General features: G+C 50.1%; 1 protein-coding gene across 1 annotated transcript; it reads right to left on the bottom strand.

The window, feature by feature from the left end:
- Positions 1-4,258: 4,258 nt before the first annotated feature.
- On the bottom strand, positions 4,259-18,456 carry DDX49 (DEAD-box helicase 49). The gene is made up of 13 exons (XM_084826079.1): positions 18,267-18,456; positions 16,404-16,527; positions 16,114-16,199; positions 15,771-15,892; positions 14,618-14,805; positions 12,815-12,955; positions 11,281-11,356; positions 11,014-11,090; positions 10,781-10,878; positions 9,786-9,860; positions 8,533-8,621; positions 8,214-8,285; positions 4,259-7,424 (listed from the first exon to the last, which is right to left on the bottom strand). Exons 1-13 carry the CDS (start codon positions 18,379-18,381, stop codon positions 7,248-7,250), a joined length of 1,440 nt encoding a protein of 479 aa, XP_084682205.1. The 5' UTR covers positions 18,382-18,456; the 3' UTR covers positions 4,259-7,247.
- Positions 18,457-18,574: the final 118 nt, after the last annotated feature.

The following is an 18,574-nucleotide window of genomic DNA, read 5'->3' on the forward strand; positions in this document are numbered from 1 at the left end:
ACAGCCAAAGGTGCTGCCACACAGTGGCCGCCGAGAAACGTCCTCTATGCTGCTAAGGAAAGACCACTTTGGAACATGAGCAAAACCTCCACGGCTCTGTGGTTGAGGCAGAGGTCCAACCCATCAGTGCGTCACAGCACACCGAGGATGGACAATTCTGTCAGTTTTGCTTTCCCCCCACATTCCATTTTTTAAAAATTACAAGCTCTTTCCGTCCCATTGACAAAGGGATTTGTGAATTTTGGCCAGTTCTTTGAAAAGGAAAATGGATTTAAAATTTAAAATCTCAAGTCTTTCTGTCCTGTGAATACATTTGCAAATTTTGGGAAGTCCTTCACAACCCCACCTCCCAACCAAACGAAGTACTCATGCATCCCATCCTATATGCCTGGCTGGCTGTATCACACCAGACATGGTCATGTGTGAGCCTTACCTGTGGGCTACAGGCTAATTTCTTACATGGAAGACACGGCTGTGGGTAGGAATTGTGTCAAGTGTAATGTGGAAAACTGGGAGTGCAAGACTGTCAAACTTTTTTTTAAAAATCAATGAATTGATCAAATGTCTGGCATTGGACCAGTTTGTCATGCAGGGATGTAGAGTGCAGGGTTGCCTCATAAAGCCCACTGACAGGTATCCCTCCCTTCTCATCCATGTGGGAACAAACGATACCGCCAAGCGGAGCTACGAAGAAATCATGTCAGACTCATGACCCAGGCTCAGTCCTGGGCCCAGTGCTCTTCAACATTTTTATGAATGACTTGGAGGAGGAGGTGCAGGGAATGCTGATCAAATTTGCAGATGACACAAAATTGGGCGGGTTAGCTAATACTTTGGAAGACAGAAACAAAATTCAAAGTGATCTGGATAGACTGGAGCGTTGGGCAGAAAACAAAAGAATGAAATTTAATAGGGATAAATGCCAAGTTCTGCACCTAGGAAAAAGGAACCAGATGCACAGTTACAAGATGGGGGATACGTGGCTCAACAACACCACAAGCGAGAAGGATCTTGGAATTGTTGTCGATCACAAGCTGAATATGAGCCAACAATGTGATGTGGCTGCAAAAAAGGCCAATGCTCTTTTGGGAGAAAGCGAAGAGGATCTAAAGAGCCTCTTCTTGAGGGTGAAAGTAGAGAGTGCAAAAGCTGGTTTGAAACTCAACATTAAAAAAAACTAAGATCATGGCATCTGGCCCCATCACTTCCTGGCATATAGAAGGGGAAGAAATGGAAGCAGTGACAGATTTTATTATCTTGAGCTCCAAGATCACCACAGACAGTGACTGTAGCCATGAAGTTAAAAGACACTTGCTCCTTGGGAGGAAAGCTATGGCAAACCTAGACAGCATAGTAAGAAGCGGAGACATCACCTTGCCAACAAAGATTCGTATAATCAAAGCTATGGTTTTCCCAGTAGCAGCGTATGGCTGTGAGAGCTGGACTATAAGGAAGGCTGAGCGCCGAAGAATTGATGCCTTCGAACTGTGGTGCTGGAGAAGACTCTTACGAGTCCCCTGGACTGCAAGGAGGTCAAATCAGTCCATCCTAAAGGAAATCAACCCTGAGTGCTCATTGGAAGGACAGATCCTGAAGCTGAAGCTCAAATATTTTGGCCACCTAATGCGAAGAGAAAAGTCACTGGAAAAGACCCTGATGCTAGGAAAGATTGAAGGCAAAAGGAGAAGGGGACGGCAGAGGATGAGATGGCTAGATAGCATCACCGATGCAATGAATATGAACTTGAGCACGCTCCGGGAAAGAGTGGAGGACAGGAAGGCCTGGCGTGCTCTGGTCCATGGGGTCACGAAGAGTCGGACACGACTGAATGACTGAACAACAAACAATAGAAGCATAGCTTCCAAATCCCAGGAAGTCCTAGTTCCCCTCTACTCAGCACTGGTTAGGCCGTATCTGGAGTACTGTGTCCAGTTCTGGGCACCACACTTTAAGAAGGATGCAGACAAACTGGAGATGGTTCAGAGGAGGGCAACCAAGATGATCAGGGGACTGGAAACAAGGCCCTATGAAGAGAGACTGAAAGAACTGGGCATGTTTAGCCTTAAGAGAAGACTGAGGGGAGATGTGATAGCGCTCTTCAAGTACCTAAAAGGTTGTCACAGAGAAGAAGGCCAGCATCTCTTCTCGATCATCCCAGAGTGCAGGACACGGAATAATGGGCTCAAGTGACAGGAAGCCAGATTCCGGCTGAACATCAGGAAAAACATCCCGACTGTCAGAGCAATGCGACAATGGAACCAATGACCTAGGGAGGCGGTGGGCTCTCCCACACTGGAGGCCTTCAAGACGAGGCTCGACAGCCATCTGTCAGGGATGCTCTGACTTGGATTCTTGCACTGAGCAGGGGGTTGGACTCCATGGCCTTGTAGGCCCCTTCCAACCCTACTATTCTATGATTCACATCTTGCAAAAGCTCAAATGAACATTCCTGGAAGAGAGGAGGGACTCTTTGAAGGATGTAATGTCATTCACCACCCTTGCCCCCTGCCCCCCAATCCAAAGAAAGATGCCAACACACCTCTGTGGTGAGAATTAGCATCATCCGTCCTGGGAGCTATTTCTGCTCACTCAGCCCTACCCTTTTAATAGCACAGTAGGAGCCCTTTTTCCCACCTGCTGATTGATTGCACCAGTGTAGAGGATTCTGGGGTCACACAGTGTGGGTTGCAGGTTTGTGTGCCCTTCTGGGGAACTTAGGTAGGATGTTCTCAGTCCGCCTGCCACCTCATCACTGTTGCCAGATGCTGCACTCCCCCTTGCCCCCCCCCCGGCCCAATCTGCGCCACCCCCAAGGGGAAAGGATAAGGCACAGAGATGACCGCTTCGCTCTTCTCGCTTGGAGAGGCCAGGTGATCAGACAAGCTACAGTGGGGACGTCATTTCAGGAATGGGCAGCAGGCCCTGGGAGGGGCCAGGCAGCACTGGCTCTTAATTCCCTGTGGCTGCATGTGCAACTATTGCAGAGCATAAGAATTTTGCAAGCACCCTGCTGGATCAGACCCAGGATCCATCCAGTCCAGCATTCTGTTCGCACAGAGGCCAACCAGCTGCCCACGGGAAACCCACAAGCAGGACATGAGTACAACAGCACCCCCCGCCCATGTTCCCCAGCAACTGGTGCACATAGGCATGCTACCTCTGATGCTGGAGACATCAGGACAAGGGCTGGATGCATCTGATCTCATCTGATCTTGGCAGCTAAGCAGGGGCAGCCCTGGTTAGTACTTGGACGGGAGACCGCCTGGGAATCAGGCTTGCTGCATTGAGCAGGGGGTTGGACTCGATGGTCTTGTAGGCCCCTTCCAACCCTAAGATTCCATGACTATTAGCCATTGACAGCCTTCTCCTCCAGGAATTTGTGTAACCCCTTTTATAGCCATCCAAATCGGTGGTCATCGCTACATCTTGTGGAAGCAAGTTCCAGTTTTATCTCTGCGGTGTGTGAAGAAGCCTTTCCTTTGATCTCTCCTGAATCTCCCACCCATCACCTTCATGGGAGGACCCCACTGGGTTCTAGTATTATCTAGTAGTATCTAGTAGGAGGGAGAAAAAGGTCTCCCACTCCACTTTCTCCACTCCATGCATAATTTTGTACACCTCCGTCATGTCTCTGCTTGCCTTTTCTTATTGAACAGTACATGACGTCGCAACCTTTCCTCCTCAAGGCTCCAGCCCCTTCATCATTTCAGTTGCCCTTTCAGCCCCTTTCCTGGCACCACCACACAGGAGCCCAGCCCAGCCTGGCTCAAGAGCACAGGAGTGAGCCTTAAGCCAAAGCCCCCCACAGCAAACTGCAGGCAGCGTGGGGATTGAGCACAATGCAACACCAGCTAAACAAGGGGAGGAGAATTGTTGGCATCCAGGCTCAGCAGCTGAGTCACTTGACTTGCCAAACGGAAGCCAGCAAAGCGGCAAAAAGCTGTTGAAAGGGCCCTGATTTGACATCTGTGCCCAGGGTGCGCAGGACTGTCAGGGGCCCAGAGGTACCACCTGGCCTGTAGGACAGACTTGCAGCCAGATGCTGTTGCTTCCGCTTAAGGAGCTGAAACGAGAGCAGAGGCAAGCCAGGAGGCCTCGGGCTGAAGACACGAGTTGCATGCTCTCTCTCTTCCCCCTGCCCCTGCTTTCCTGCCTCCCTGCTCATCAAGAGGGATAATGAACAGGACTATGTGTAATCTGCATTTTTTTAAAAAAAGAAACACATCAGCACAAATTTGACCATGTTTACTAATTAGTTGCTATTCTGTTGAAAGTCTTTACTGAGCCATACACTCCCAAATATATCTTTGCCAGCATGAGGTCTAGCAACTTGATTTTTTTTGGTTAAAAAGAATGCTTGTTAGGCATATGAATTCTGTGGCCTATCCTGCATTGTGCTTCTATGGAATGGCAGTGTATGGACTACCTTGATGTTTGTATGTGGTGTTCTCTTGTTTGTGGTATGAAATCATTAAAAAAAATAGCTGGGGGAAAGAAAGCCTGGCTGGGATTCACCCTGCGATGGCCGAAGTACCACAAAAGCAAACAAGGCCACCATGGTGTGGTTGTTTTAAATCTTGAAAAGCAAGCTTCTAGCCCCTATGACTATAAAGATATACTTGAAGGAGCAGTGCCCGTCAAGATCTCAGAAACCAGAGGGAGTGCTGAACAGCTTCAACGTCCTTGCCTGTGCCTGCAACGAGAAGTCTTTTGGCACGGCAAGAATGCCGGAATCGCAGCAGGCCACGACTGGTGTTTCAAGCAGCTGCTTGCACCATTCCTTGCATACACACGCATCTCCCAACCTCCACCAGTTGTTTGCACTCTTCCTCCATCGCGGTTGCATTTTTTTCACCCCCGTATTTTTACGGCTGCCTTTTTCCTGGCACTACCCTCTCGACGCTGTCTCTGCAGTGAGAAAGGGGCTGGTGCGCACTGTTGGGGGGGAGGGGCATGCACGGGGCTGAGATGCTGCCTTGGGAATGGTTTCCATGGCAAACAAACCAGGGAACCCCTCCAAGCGCCTCAGCTGAAAGAGAGCTCAGAAAGCAGCTGGACACATGGCGCGGAGAGGAGAGATGGCAGAAATTCAGCAGAGACCCAGCCTAACTTCACAGTGTGCAATAAATGCGCAATCGTTTGTATCAATGGGGATTTTCTACCTTATTTCTATAAGTGGGGGAAAGACAAAATGTTAAAAGATGCCCATGCTCCCATCTTCTTAAAGACCTGAGCCCAAAAGCGGTCCATAGAGAACCCGCTGAACGCAGAGATGAAAAGCCCATGATCAAATGCCTATGCTAGGATCTGTCAGTCAGAACAGGTATAGGACTCCCTCCCCACCTTTCTGCCTTACCTCTCTCCCCCCACACCCACTTACTTATTCCTGAAGAGCATGTGGGAGGGGGACGAGACGGTGGCAGGCTTCAAAAGACAGAGGGAGAATAACATTACACGAGAAACAGAACTCAGAAAGAGAAAAACGAGTGCAGCCTGTCAGGAACTGTCTCTTTAATTCCTGAAACAGCAGGCGCACGCCAAGCGCGAGTGAGATCAGAAGGGCATTTTGGCATCCAAAACGAGTAAGACTTTTAAAAGAGAACCAAGCTCATCTGCAAGGCCATCTGCTTATTTAGCAAGAGAATTCCTCCCTCTCACCTGGCAGCCCTCAGCGCTACTCCCAGGAATGCAGAGACAGCAGGATTGTCTGCCAAATGAAGCTGCACCAAGCGGGCAGAGCAAGGCCGAAGGTCAGCCCGGAGACGTGGATTTAAAATTGCAGGAGAGCAGATGCATTAAATCTAGCGTGGCATCAACACCGACAAGGGCCCCCAGTCCCCTTTGAGGAGGGCTGTGTGGGGCTCCGTGCTGGAAAGGAAGAGCGGTGACATTCGAAGCTAAGAAAAAAAGGGGTTGGCACTCGCAGTGACCTACAAATTATTCAAGTTTGCACAGACTTATTTTGCAGAACTCAGGCTGATCTTGATTGTAGGAAAAAAAACTCACAGTGCTTACACTTGCATCTTCACAGGCATGAGAGCTAGAGACTTGTCTGAGTCTTATTTTAAAGGAAGAGTGGGTGCTGAGGGCTGCACAGGCACACACATACACCTCAGCACAGAGGGAGAGGAGGTTTAAATCTCCTTGCCCTTCCAGCTGAGATTGGGGGTGGGATCACTGGGGTGAGGGAATCTCACACCTCAGCAATTCGGAGCTAAAGTGCAGTTTCCTCACTGCTATTAGCGGCAAGGAAACTGTGACTTCTGCATTGGAGGAGGCAAGCTTAAAGCCTCCCCACCCACTGTAATCCTGAGCCAACAGTGAGAAAACACCAGCCTCTGTGTGGGGTTTGCTCAAAGGGGTATGAAGTTAAAGCCTCTTCTCCCCCACCATTGATCCCAATCCAAACCCGTTTCCTGCTGTGATTAGCAGCGGGGAAACCATGATCAGGGGAAACCAGAGCAGAGACTCACACAGAGATGCAACTGAGTCTCTCCTCTGTGTGTGGATTCTATGAGCGCACAGAAATCTATACTGGTGCACACTTTGGGAATTACTTGCCTAAATAATCAGGGCTTCAGAGGCCTGTTGGGCTTGCTGTGAATCTTTACACCGGCTTCGTGATGGACTGCCTTTTGCCGCTGCATTAGAGCCCTGAGCCTGTGAAGAGTTTGCATAAAAAATTACAGAATCAAAATTTTCCTGGGGCAGAATAAAACAAAACAAAAATCTCTCAAGCACACCAGATGACAGATCTAGACAGAATGACCTCTCAAACACCAATCTTTTTTTCCCCCACAGTGGAAAATTTATTGAGGGCACACGTTACGTCTTTTTTCCATAGGAAACATCCCCAGCTGCCAGCTTTCTGGCACTACGAAGGGTGGGGCAGCTCAGCCTAAGGATCTAAGCCACAAAAACCTTGGCTGGGTGGCACAATTGCTTTGAGAAACTTCAAGGGTGGTGGGGAAGAGTCAAGGAGGAGGCTCTTGTAAGGCTCTTGCTTTGAAACAACAAACTTGTCTCCAGGGGCCCAAAGAATGGAAGGTCTTCAAACTTCCCTGTCCCGCTGCAAGCATGGCTTCTGTGGTTAGTTTGGTCCTGCCAGGCTGCAGGGCTTCTCCTTCCTGGCTTGGGGCTCATACTGGTTGGAGTAGAGGTGGGAATGCATCTTTCTTCCCCCTCCCGACAAAAGCCATCAGATCGAAAGCATCACTCGCCCCTGTGGGCAGGAGGGGTCTCCGCAGTCACTTCTCCGCTGCCACCGGCTGCTTCTGCCGCCGCCGCGCTCGCTTCTGCAGCTTCCGCTGCAGCTGCTGTTGCTGCTTCTCCTGCAGTGTCTGCTGGACTCGGCTGCGGAACTCTATGTTTTTCTTCTTGATCTTGGCCAGCTCAGCCTTCCGCTGCACCTCCAGATCCGGATCCTGCCAAAGGAGGGAAGGGAGGAAAGGAAGAGAGGCTGGAACACCAAGAAGCAACTCCACTTTGCTAAAGGCACACGAAGCACCTGACCTGCCCAGTTCCCCCAATCTTGGCTTCACTTCAATACCAGCCCACTCTATGCTCTTACCTTACTCCTAACCACGTCAAGATGGGAACCATGGTCTCACCTGGATACCTACGCCGACACTAACCACGGCTCCCTCATCAACCAGACTTGTGGGTTTGCAAGCCAGCATGACAAGCGACTGTGTTTGGGGTAACCATGCTTTCTGTCGGTTACTATTTATCACGTGATAGCGATTAAGGGAGGGAGGGGAAACTTCCGGCCCACAGGCTGTATTCAGACTACCAGGCCTCCCCATTTGGCCCACAAGATCCTGAGATGAGGCCCCCCTCTCCAGGAAGGGAGAGGGGTGAGAGAGCAGCTCCCGACTAAGGCAGGGCCTCAAGAAACGTTCCTTGAGGCACAACTTAGTGGGTTTCACTCCCACCTCCCCGACTGGAAATGGCAAGGAGGGAGCGAAGCCAGGTCTGGACTGAGCCCAGTCATCACCTTCCCTGATCTGCTCCCAACTCAGCCACCAGTGCGAGGAACACTCCTGGAGCAACAGGTTGAGCCAGGAGGTGCATCGGCCCCTCTTTACTCCTCAGCTGAGATCAAGGAGGGGCAATCTCCGACCCCATCAAGCTACGCTGAATGAGGAGGTTTAAACTCTCCTCACACAGATCTGGAGGCAAAAGGACTCCTCACCCCACAGAACCCCCCATACCTTTCCTTCTAGGATCATCTGCTTTCGTTTGTTTATTTCCTTCTTCTCGTCAAAATCGGTTGCCTCCAGTCTCTGAGGGGAGAAAAAATGCCATCAAGCCTTTTGGCAGCTTGTATTCATTGATGTGCTCACACCCTGCCTTGCCCCGATGAGGAACAAGAACCACAGAGGACACAAAGAAAGCAGTGGGCCCAGGACCAGGGAGATCCGGGTTCAATCCTCACTTCCTTTGCCAAGTTCAGAGGGTGACTTCGGGCCAATTACTCCCAGCCCACAGAGAAGCATCTTTGCTGTCCCCTCCCACCACCGCAACACTTACAATCTCGCATTCTCGGCGCACCACGTTCACTTGGGTGAGGATGTTCAGCACGGCTTGTTCTTCCACAGAAAACTCCTGAAGCTTCATCCCTGAAGCACAGAGAAGCAGGAGGAATCCTGAGGACTAGAACCGCTGGTTTACAGCTACCGGGAAGCCCCGCATCCCCTCTTCAACCAACTCCCGCAGACACACGATCCATCTTAACATTCCGCACGCCTCAGAATGGGGCCTTCTATTGATCTGAGTAATCGTCTTGCCACAAGCGTAGACCGCTAGGTGCAAAAGTGTCCCACAGCTAGGTGTGTGCCCTTCTTCGATTGTGTGTGTGGTGCAGGTGGGGAGGGGAAGAGAAAGGGGTGCCCAGCGCTACATTAATTATTTTGGGATACCCTCCAAAGGAGAAATGCACAAATGTCCCACATTTTTCCTTTTTTTTTAAAAAAAAAACTTTTTATTCTATTTTTATCTTTATAAATGAAATAAACAGTACCAACAACCTAATCAGTATCTACAGTTTCCCAACAATACAGTACTCTTAGGAGGACACAGCAATAACGAAGAGGGGGAAAAAATGAAAACAGAAAACAGAAGGAGAAGGAAGAAGAAAGCAAGAAAGAAAATGAAAAAATATAAAAAAGTTACTTAAAATGATTAAATCTAAACTCCATTACACACAAACTTCAAATACCATTCTACTTAAAAGTTATACCTATAATACTGGCAATATTACAATTCAGTACAGCATAGATAATCAGCCTTACATTTCAATATCATATCATCAGTCTTATAGCAAGGGAGCAGGCCTACAATTCATTTCCAGTAACCATATATTGCCCTTCAGTTAACATATACTAGTAGAGCTTAACAGTTTAACCAGCCTGAAATATTACTAACCAGTCTCATAATGATAGTAATAATAAAAAGGAAGGCAATTAAAAAGGATAAAACGCCCCACATTTTTCTGATAGGGTCTTTTGGATCAGCCTTCTCCAACCAGGTGCCCTTCAAATGTGTTAGAGTGCAACACTCATCAGTTGCAGTCTGACTGGAGGGCACCTCACTGGGGAAGTCTGCCTCAGCCTAAGCGTAGACTACATTTCAGTCGTGGCGGAAGACCCCTGAACGCTGCGAGGTTCATGCAAGCGAGTGCCAGTCAGAGCTTCTTCTCTGCATCAGACGGGTGCGCGCATGTGTGCATGTATGTGTGTGTGTGCACAAGCAATCCCCTCCACAACTTCCCATTCCCAACTTACGGATCTGCTCCTCAATTGCATGGACCAGGTGGATGTCATACTGTGTCACCAGCGTGATGGCGATCCCATGCCGCCCTGGCAAGTAGAGCAAAAAGGACATAGCAGGGCATGCACTGACCATTCTCCCTTCTCCTTCCCCTCTGGGGACACCCCCCATGAGCCAAACAGCCATGAGTTCAGGACAGAAGGGTGTTTTCATGTGTAGCAGGACTGACTTGCGTATACTCATATGCCGCCTCATCAAAACTTTTCCGAGGTGGCTTACAATTCGTACAGACAACGGCCAAACAACAAAGATACAAAACGCACACACACGCACAGCCTACAACAGAATAAAAATGAGGCACAGCACTGCAGGAGGGAAAAACAGTCCAGCTGAAAACTCTCAAATGCACTGGCCGATTAAGAAGAGGAAGAAGAAACCTGGCCCATGAGTGTTGCTGAAACACTAGCTCTGTTTGGCTCCTCCTCCTCACCTTGAAATATTTCCTTTTGAACTGGCCATTAGAAGAACTATTTAAGAACCAGTGCCTGGGTTCCTCTGATTTTCCTCTACCCTCCCCATCTTCCTTTTGTGCTGTGTCTTTTAGATTTTAAGGCCTGCCTTTTTATTGATCTGATATGTAAGGTGCTGTTAGAACTTTTTCAGTTGAAGAGTGAGTTTCAAAATGAATATATAACAAACAAACAGAAAATGCCCAGGGAAATAAGATTGTGCTTAAATGTTCAAGAGGAGAGGGACAAGCCCCCCAAAAATAGTTGTCCAAAGGACAGGATGTTAACCACAGAAAAGGCCTGTTCTCCGGCAGGCGGTGGAAATCGCCTTTACACAGGCGGTCCTGAGGTTGCCAGAATTTACAGTTCTAGGATGGTTTCGGAATAGGACTATTCCCACGCTAGCTGGGAATGATGGGAGTTGCAATCCAACACATCGGGAGAGCCCCAGGTTGAGGAAGGCAGGTCTGTAATGACAGCTGTAACGGAGCCACTCTTACCTGCCCGGGCAGTCCGTCCCACACGGTGGACATAGATTTTCGGGAGGCCTGGTGTGTTGTGGTTGATGACGACTTGGACCGTGGGGATGTCAAGCCCCCTAAATCCAAAAGGAACATGTGGAGGACAGGGGTTAGGTGCAGAGGGCTGGCCACATCACCCCCTCTGCCAAAAAGTATTCGGGGGTGAGAAACACCTCCAGCAGGCGTTTGAGTTAGCCACGGACAGCCCTCACCTGGCAGCCACGTCAGTGGCGATGAGGATCTTAAAGACGCTAGATTTGAACTTGGCCAGCGCAGCGAAGCGTTGTTTCTGCCAGCAAGAACAAAAGGAGGGGAGATGAAACAGTCAAAGCAGGTCATGTCAGAAGACCGCAGAAGCGTGTGGGGTTGGCGGTTCCCACAATGCCTCTCGCTCCAAGGGGAGGCCGAATGTGGGCCCTTGGTGCAAGGGAAATCTCGCCTCCTGCTGGGAGCAAAGCGCCTTCCTCTGTTTTGCTCACCTGCTTCATGTTGGAGTGCAGGGCCACCGAGGGGAAGTTGAACTTCTTGAGCATCATATTCAGGATCTGACAGTTCCTGCAAAACCCGAAAGGCGGCTGTTCTGTTATGGTCTGGAGCGGGAGAGCACCAACCTAGAATAACACTTGGGGGCAGGGAGGGGCGGCTGCTCAGAAACACCCTTGCCACACCCTTGCTGCCCCACTGAGAGGAAACTCTGCAGGCAGGCGTTCAAACCCCCGTTTGCAGCCCTGACCCACCTCTCACAGGGCTGTTGCGAGGATAAAATCTTCATCAGCAACAGGTACAGCTAAAGGCATTTTGCTGCCTGAGGCAAAGGACAAGGAAGTGTCATCCCCCCGCCCCCGACCATGTTCAAAAGCAGACTGGCAAGGCCGATGAATCTGTTGTTAACACTGGTGAGGAGAGAGCACCCTCCTCACAGCAGCAGGCTAACTTAGGGGTTGCAGAGCAAGCTGAGTGGCGCACAAGTCTCTCCTGCAACACTTTGCTGTTGCCTTCCAGCACCTGCCACTTGAGGCCGCAGCTTCACTCTGCCTCATGATAGGGCTGGCCCTGATCATCGGCATTTCTTGTACAAACTGGTAAAAATTGTATGTATACGACCTGGACCTCCAGGATAGAAATGAGATTGGCATAAATGTCTCTGTTTGTCCTGACACCCTTTCCCTGCCCCCGAGAACAATATGTTTATGGCTGCAAGGGACTAGATTTCTAGTCTACACATTAAGAGCTTGTACAGGCTGGCTACCAGGAAAGAGAGCTATGGAGCATAAGAACGTAATATCAGAAGAGCCCTGCTGGATCAAACCAGGGGTCCATCTAGTCCAGCATTCTGTTCACACAGTAGCCAACCAGCTGCCCACGGGAAACCCACAGGCAGGACAGGAGTGCAACAGCACCCTCCTGTCCATGTTCCCCAGCAACGGGCATACATAGGTGTGCTGCCTCTGATACTGGAAGTAGCACATAGCTATCAGGACTAATAGCCATTGATAGATAAATTCCTGGAGGAGGAGGTTAACCCCCTTTTAAAGCCATCCAAATTGGTGGCCATCACTACATCTTCTGGAAGTGAATTCCACAGTTTAACTATGCACTGAGTGAAAAAATCCTTCCTTTTATCTGCTTAAACCTCCCACCAATCAGCTTCATGGGAGGACCCCACTGGGTTCTAGTACTAGGAGAGAGGAAGAAAAATGGCTCCCTATCCACTTTCTCCACCCCAGGCTTAATTCTGCGCACCCCTATCATGCGCAAGCTACCCTCCTATCATCACCAAGACAGCACCCCGTTCAAAGGGGATGAGGATCTCAGACTGAGTCTCGTGCCGATCCCTCCTCTAGGGGTTGATTTGTAGTTCCATGTTGCCTAAAAGCAGGTCTCAAGCTCCAGCTTTAAGAACTCAACGATGGAAGTCAGTGCTCAGCCACAAGAGAGGGACAGCTGGCAGAGAGTGAGAGAGAAAGAGAGACAGACGGATGGGCAGAGGGTTGAGGCTGAAGCCAGACTGACTTGCAGGTGTTGGTGAAAATGATGACAGACCAATCTTCGTGTTCGTCCTGGAACGTCTGGACCAGGTGGACAAGGTAGGCATCCTTGACCTTCTCAGGCACCAGCAGGTAACGCTGGTCCAGCTCTTCCACTGTCTGCACTCTAGTGGGGGAAGAAACCCGAGTGGAATTAGTGGCAGATGTGGTAACAGCAGAAGACGCCTTACACTGAGTTGGACTCTTTGTCCCAATGCATCTGGAGGCTGCTGGGCTGGGGGAAGGCTGGCCTACCATGTGACAACACTCATCACCTTACAACTCCTTCTATCGCCAGTGCCTAAGACACTGGGCTGCTTTCTTAAAGGAACAGTGACGGCAGAGAGGAACAGACATCGGACCAGCTGCTGAGAGGCTGCTTCCAACGGACGCCGGGAGTCGTCAGAGCCAAGCCGAGTGGGGAAGCCATCAGCGCCACAGCCTGCCACCATACGTGTGGCTAGCTATTTGGGGGCATCAATCAAATAAGAAAAAAACCAATCAGACGTGACACATTCATTGCAAGGACCAAGATATTCCAGCCCATCAAACCGGAATCCGTCACAAGCAATTCATTAAATAGAAATTAAAAAGCATGTGGGGGGATATTAAATATACACAATCAATTCGTTGAAGAGGAGGACGGAAATTGGTTTTAAACGGAGATATTTAAACTGATTATATATGCTAAATCAATTATAAGTGACTTGTTGAAGGATTCATAACAACTGAAATAAGAGTGTGATTGGGATCCCCTTCCATATCTAATCCAGGGAAGGGAAGGCAAAAAATATGATTTATGGACTCTATTTTTATCATGTCCTTCCTCCAAGGAGCTCAGACTGGCGTACATGGCTTCTCTCACCCACACTTGGTTTTACCCTCACAACCCTGGGAGGCAGCTTAGGCTGAGATGCAGCAACTGGCCCACGGTCCCCCCGTGAGCTCCATGGCTGACTGGCAGGATTCGAACAAGGCTCTCCCCAGTCCTAGGCTGATGCTCTAGAAGAACTCTGCTGCTGTGGAGCAAACCAGACCCAAATCTTGGTAGGGCCTCCTCTAATGGAAGAGTAAGATCCCACTTTGTTTGACTGCTCCTACCTATGGAGTGAGCGGGAGGAAAAACCTGTGAAAGATCAGAGACAGGGGCACCATGAAACAGGCCGCTGTCCTCAATCTCTCAGCTATGATGTTGCGGTCATCACCTTGGCTCCTGTCAAAAATGCCAACTATCCTCTTTCCTTGCCGAAGGCAGAGAGCACGACCCACAGCCCTGCAGCTTCACAGCCCTGTCAAGCCCAGTCATCTGCCCTGAAAAGATGCATGGAATACTCTTCCTCGATGCCCCTGGACAGCTCACAAGAGGCCTCACAACTGTCCTGTAAAGCCGTCTCTCCCTCACCAGAGGCCTCATCCAACCTCTAGAGGTCCATGGGGTACTGTTCTGTTCCCTGCAACTCTCACATGTGCTGGCTGGAAACTGTAGTCCAATACGTCTGGACGGCCAAATCTAGGGAAGCCTGGTGTACGCAGAATGGACTGGTGGGCTAACTCAAGCCGCTTCCGACATTCCTACGAAGCCATTTCTTTGCTCGGTTCTAAAGCTAATTGTCTCTGAAATTTCATTGGATGACCAAAAGATCTAGTATTAGAGGAAGAGAAACTTCTGTCTCTACACCATACCTAATTTTATACCCCTTTGTCTTTTAGTCATCCTCCCCCCCCCCCCCCCCGCAACCTAACATGTATTTGCCTTTCCGTGTCAGACGGAGGAGGCCAAAACACTCACTCCGATGCAGACTCCCAGAAGAAAGGCCGGTTCATGGCGATCTGCTTGAGCTCGTTCAGGGTGTCTGTCAGCGTCGCACTGAAGAGCATCGTTTGCCGGCTGGCCGGCAATGCTGTAAGAATCACTTCCAGATCTTGGGTGAAGTCGGTGCAGCCCTGCTCCAGCAGCCTGTCAGCTTCATCCAGGACCTGAGCCAAAATGAGGAGGGAGGGGAAAGGGAGTTACAACAGAACCACTGAGGACGGACAAGGACTAACGATTGACCAGTTGCAGTCTGGATGAGGTCTTTCTCGGTAGCAGCCCCCGGAGAAGCCAAGCTGACCGTCTCACACCACATCTTTAGAAAACTGACTTGCAACACCATTCTATGGGTGTCTGCTCAGAAGTCAGTCCAACTGTGATCATCGGGGCTAAGTACGTACAGCTGCAGTCTAGAACTTAAGGGATGTATTTGTCCTGTTAGACTTAGTAGGGGTTTTCTTACTTGTTGGAAAGTCTGGTGTGACTTACAGCAGAGTTGCTTTATAGAAAGTGTGGCAACACAGCATTTAGTATTGGAGGCTAGAGACAGTTTAAAAGAAGTTCAAATCAACTTACTTTATTAGTGCTTTTATACACATTGTCAGAAAAGGAGATCAAACACTGTTTAACTACAAGCACCCCCTAAAGCTGGATGCATGAGTGTAAGTAGACAAAGGCGTGAGAAATGGTTACTTGCTTCCTCTCTAGAGAGACTGCATGATCCATGTTGTACAGGCAAGAGGAAGAGGAAGAAGAGGGAGCAGGGAAATGGAACTGATCAAGTTACAGGACATTCTCTATCGCCCCCTAGTGTCTGGAAGCATGCGGAGTTGTTCCTATTATCCAACATTATTGACATGTTTTTAAAATGCAGCCAAGCAAGCAAGCATGGAGCTGCGCCCTGCGGCTACAAGGGGAAACCCAAGATAGCATATAGCCTGCATCATCCCCTCTGACTAGCAGCAGCAATCCAAGCTTTTGGGCAGACAAACACCTTTCCCAGTGTTACTACCGCAATACCTGGAGACGCTGAGGCTTCATCCTGGGATCTCCTGAACACAAGGGATACACCCAAGCATTGATCTATGCCTCTTCTCTAAAATTAAGGCAAGCATATGCACAACGGCCTTACCAGAAACTTAATCTTTTGAAGGCTGAAGGTGCTGGAACTCCGGAGGTGATCGGCCAGCCGGCCTGGGGTGGCAATGACAACATGGGGCTTCCGGGATAACTCCAGGGCCTGAGCAACCATATCTGCAACGCAACCGAGGCAAAGAGTCTCAGCTCCTACTGAAGGGGGCAGCCTCAAAAGATTCACACGTTCCCACCCCACCATATGCAGATTTGCCAAGGAGAAATTCTTTTTAGCTGCTTGATAGACCTTCAGGCAAGTTTTCTTAACCGGGGTGTGTGTGTGTGTGTGTGTGTGTGTGTGGAGTGGGGAGCTCCCCAGTTCCCAAATACAGCTTACATACCCATTCCGCCAACAATGATGCAATCCTTTAAGCCCAGTGGCTTCCCGAGGACACGGAACTGCTCGGCGATCTGGTAGGCCAGTTCTCTATATACAAAAAGAAAGGAAAAAAAGATGGACAGGGAAGAGGGGAAAAAGAGAAAATTATCAAAGGAATGCTTTAAAACCATGGTTTTGCATCACTTATTTGGGCATGGATCAAACAAAGGATACACCCACCTACACCTTATATCTCTTGAGAACGAAGGCCTCTTCCTGAGCGAAACCCGAAAGGAATGGATGTGCCCTTACCTCGTTGGCGTCAGGACTAGGCAGAAGACACCGTAAGGATCTTCAGAAAGTTTCTGCAGGATCGGCAGCACAAATGCAGCTGTTTTGCCACTTCCTGTCTTGGCGCAGCCCATGCAGTCACGGCCTGCAAAAACAAAACGGAGGAGGTATTGCTCTGTGAGAGAAATAAACAAAATCCATTCCTTCGTTCAAGATGGAGGAGAAGCAGCTAAGTGAGTCGTTTTATACATGGCAAAAAACAGAGGTGGACTTTGTCCGTGTCCAGCAGTGCTCTTTATGGCCTGCTGGTGCAGCAGCTCCAAGGCATAAGAATGATCAAGGAACCCCCTGGAGGAACAATGCAAGAATGGGGGGTTGGGAAGTTAGGGTGGCAACAGATTGCAGGAAGGACTTCAAGTGCTATTGAGAGGTGGCGCCTTGGAGGGCTCGGCCACCGATAGATGGGGCTGGAAGAAAAATCAAATCAAAAACTCTCTCCTAATACTAGATCCCAAAAGGGTCAATCCCATGAAACTGAGCAATGGGAGACTCAGGACAGGTCAAAGAAGGGACTTCCTCGCGCAGCACATAGTTAAGCTATGGAATCTGCTACCACAGGAAGCAGTGGTGGCCACCCATTTGGATGGCTTTACAAGGGGGCTGGACAAATTCCTGGAGAAGAAGGCTATTCATGGCTACTAGTCCTGATGGCAATGTGCTACCTCCAGTACCAGAGGCAGTGAGCCTCTGTGCACCAGTTGCTGGGGAACATGGGCGGGAGGGTGCAGTTGCACTTGTGTCCTGCTTGTGGGTTCCTGGTCGACAGCTGGTTGGCCACTGTGTGAACAGAATGCTGGACCGGATGGACCCCTGGTCTCATCCAGCAGGGCTCTGCTGATGTTCTTACAGCCTTATGAGAGGAGAGGCTTAGCAGCCTGTGGAGTGATCAGACTCGAGAGATGGGACCTGAGGAATCATGGAGCAGCACGGATTCCAGCAGGCTGCAGCACAAGGAGATGAGAGAGGAAAAGCAGAGCCATTCCATCAGCCATGCTGAAAGACCACCTACATTCTTTTCCTCCTCCCACCTGTTTTTCCATTCATTCGTTATATTTCTATACCACCCCATAGTCAAAGCTTTCTGGGTGGTTCACAAAAATTAAAAACCATTAAAACACATTATATAAAATATAAAACCATTCATGTAATGACATAGGACAAATAACAAGACAACAACAACAACAACATATATCTAAAACAATTTAAAACCATCAGCCAGAGACAATCAAGAGATTCATTATAAGTCGAGAAGCGGGCAGTTTTAACCTGGCACCAAAAAGATGACAATGGAGCCACCACCGAGAAGGCCCTCCCCCTTTCATGTGGCATCTTTTTATATTGTACGCTAACAGAAATAGGGGCCACTTCATTTTTGCTGATTGTACGTAAGCCCTCCACCCCCCCCCCACAAAATTCTGTTTTGTCAGCTGAGAAGCAGAATTAAAATGCCTGGCATAAATAAAGGCTCTCTGGAAAAACGGGGGGGGGGGGCTTGTCTGTCAGGGCTGTTAATGGGCGTGGCTTCAAAAACCAAGGAGGCGGGGATTTAGAAAGGGGCGCGGCCCCTAGGGCCACTCGGGGGCGTGGCTCCGTGAGGCGTAGCTCAAGGGCAAGGCATGTCTGCGGATGGGTGGGCGCGGCTCAAAGAACTGCTGAGAGGCGGGGCTTCGGAGCTGTTGGAGGGCGTGGCTTCAGAGCGGCAGGGCTCCAACGAGCGTTGGGGTGGGCGGGGCTCGGGGAGCCGTTGGCGGAGGGGTGGGCGGGGCTCGGGGAGGGGTGGGCGGGGCTCGGGGAGCCGTTGGCGGGGGGTCAGCGGGAGCTTACCTTGGAGCGCGGGCGGGATACAGGCCTCCTGCACCGGGGTGGGCCTCGTCAGGCCCAGCTGCTCCGCCTGCGCCGCCAACCAGGGCGCCAAGCCCAGCGCGCGGAAGCCGGCCATGGCCAGAGCGAGACAGACACCGCTGGGAAGCAAACGGGAGGAAACGGACGCGGGAGTCGCGTCATCCCAAAATGCACCGCGGCGGCGGCGCGCTGGTCACGCGCCCCTCCCGTTCGCTTTCATGGAGCGCCTCTGGTGACGTCAGTCTCGGGCGCCGGCCCGCATAGACTTCTAAGGCTGAGGCGCGTCGTTC

This window comes from Heloderma suspectum, chromosome Z (assembly GCF_057233095.1).
Source record: "Heloderma suspectum isolate Gila_16-S chromosome Z, 16-S_ref, whole genome shotgun sequence".
Lineage (NCBI taxonomy): Eukaryota > Metazoa > Chordata > Lepidosauria > Squamata > Helodermatidae > Heloderma > Heloderma suspectum.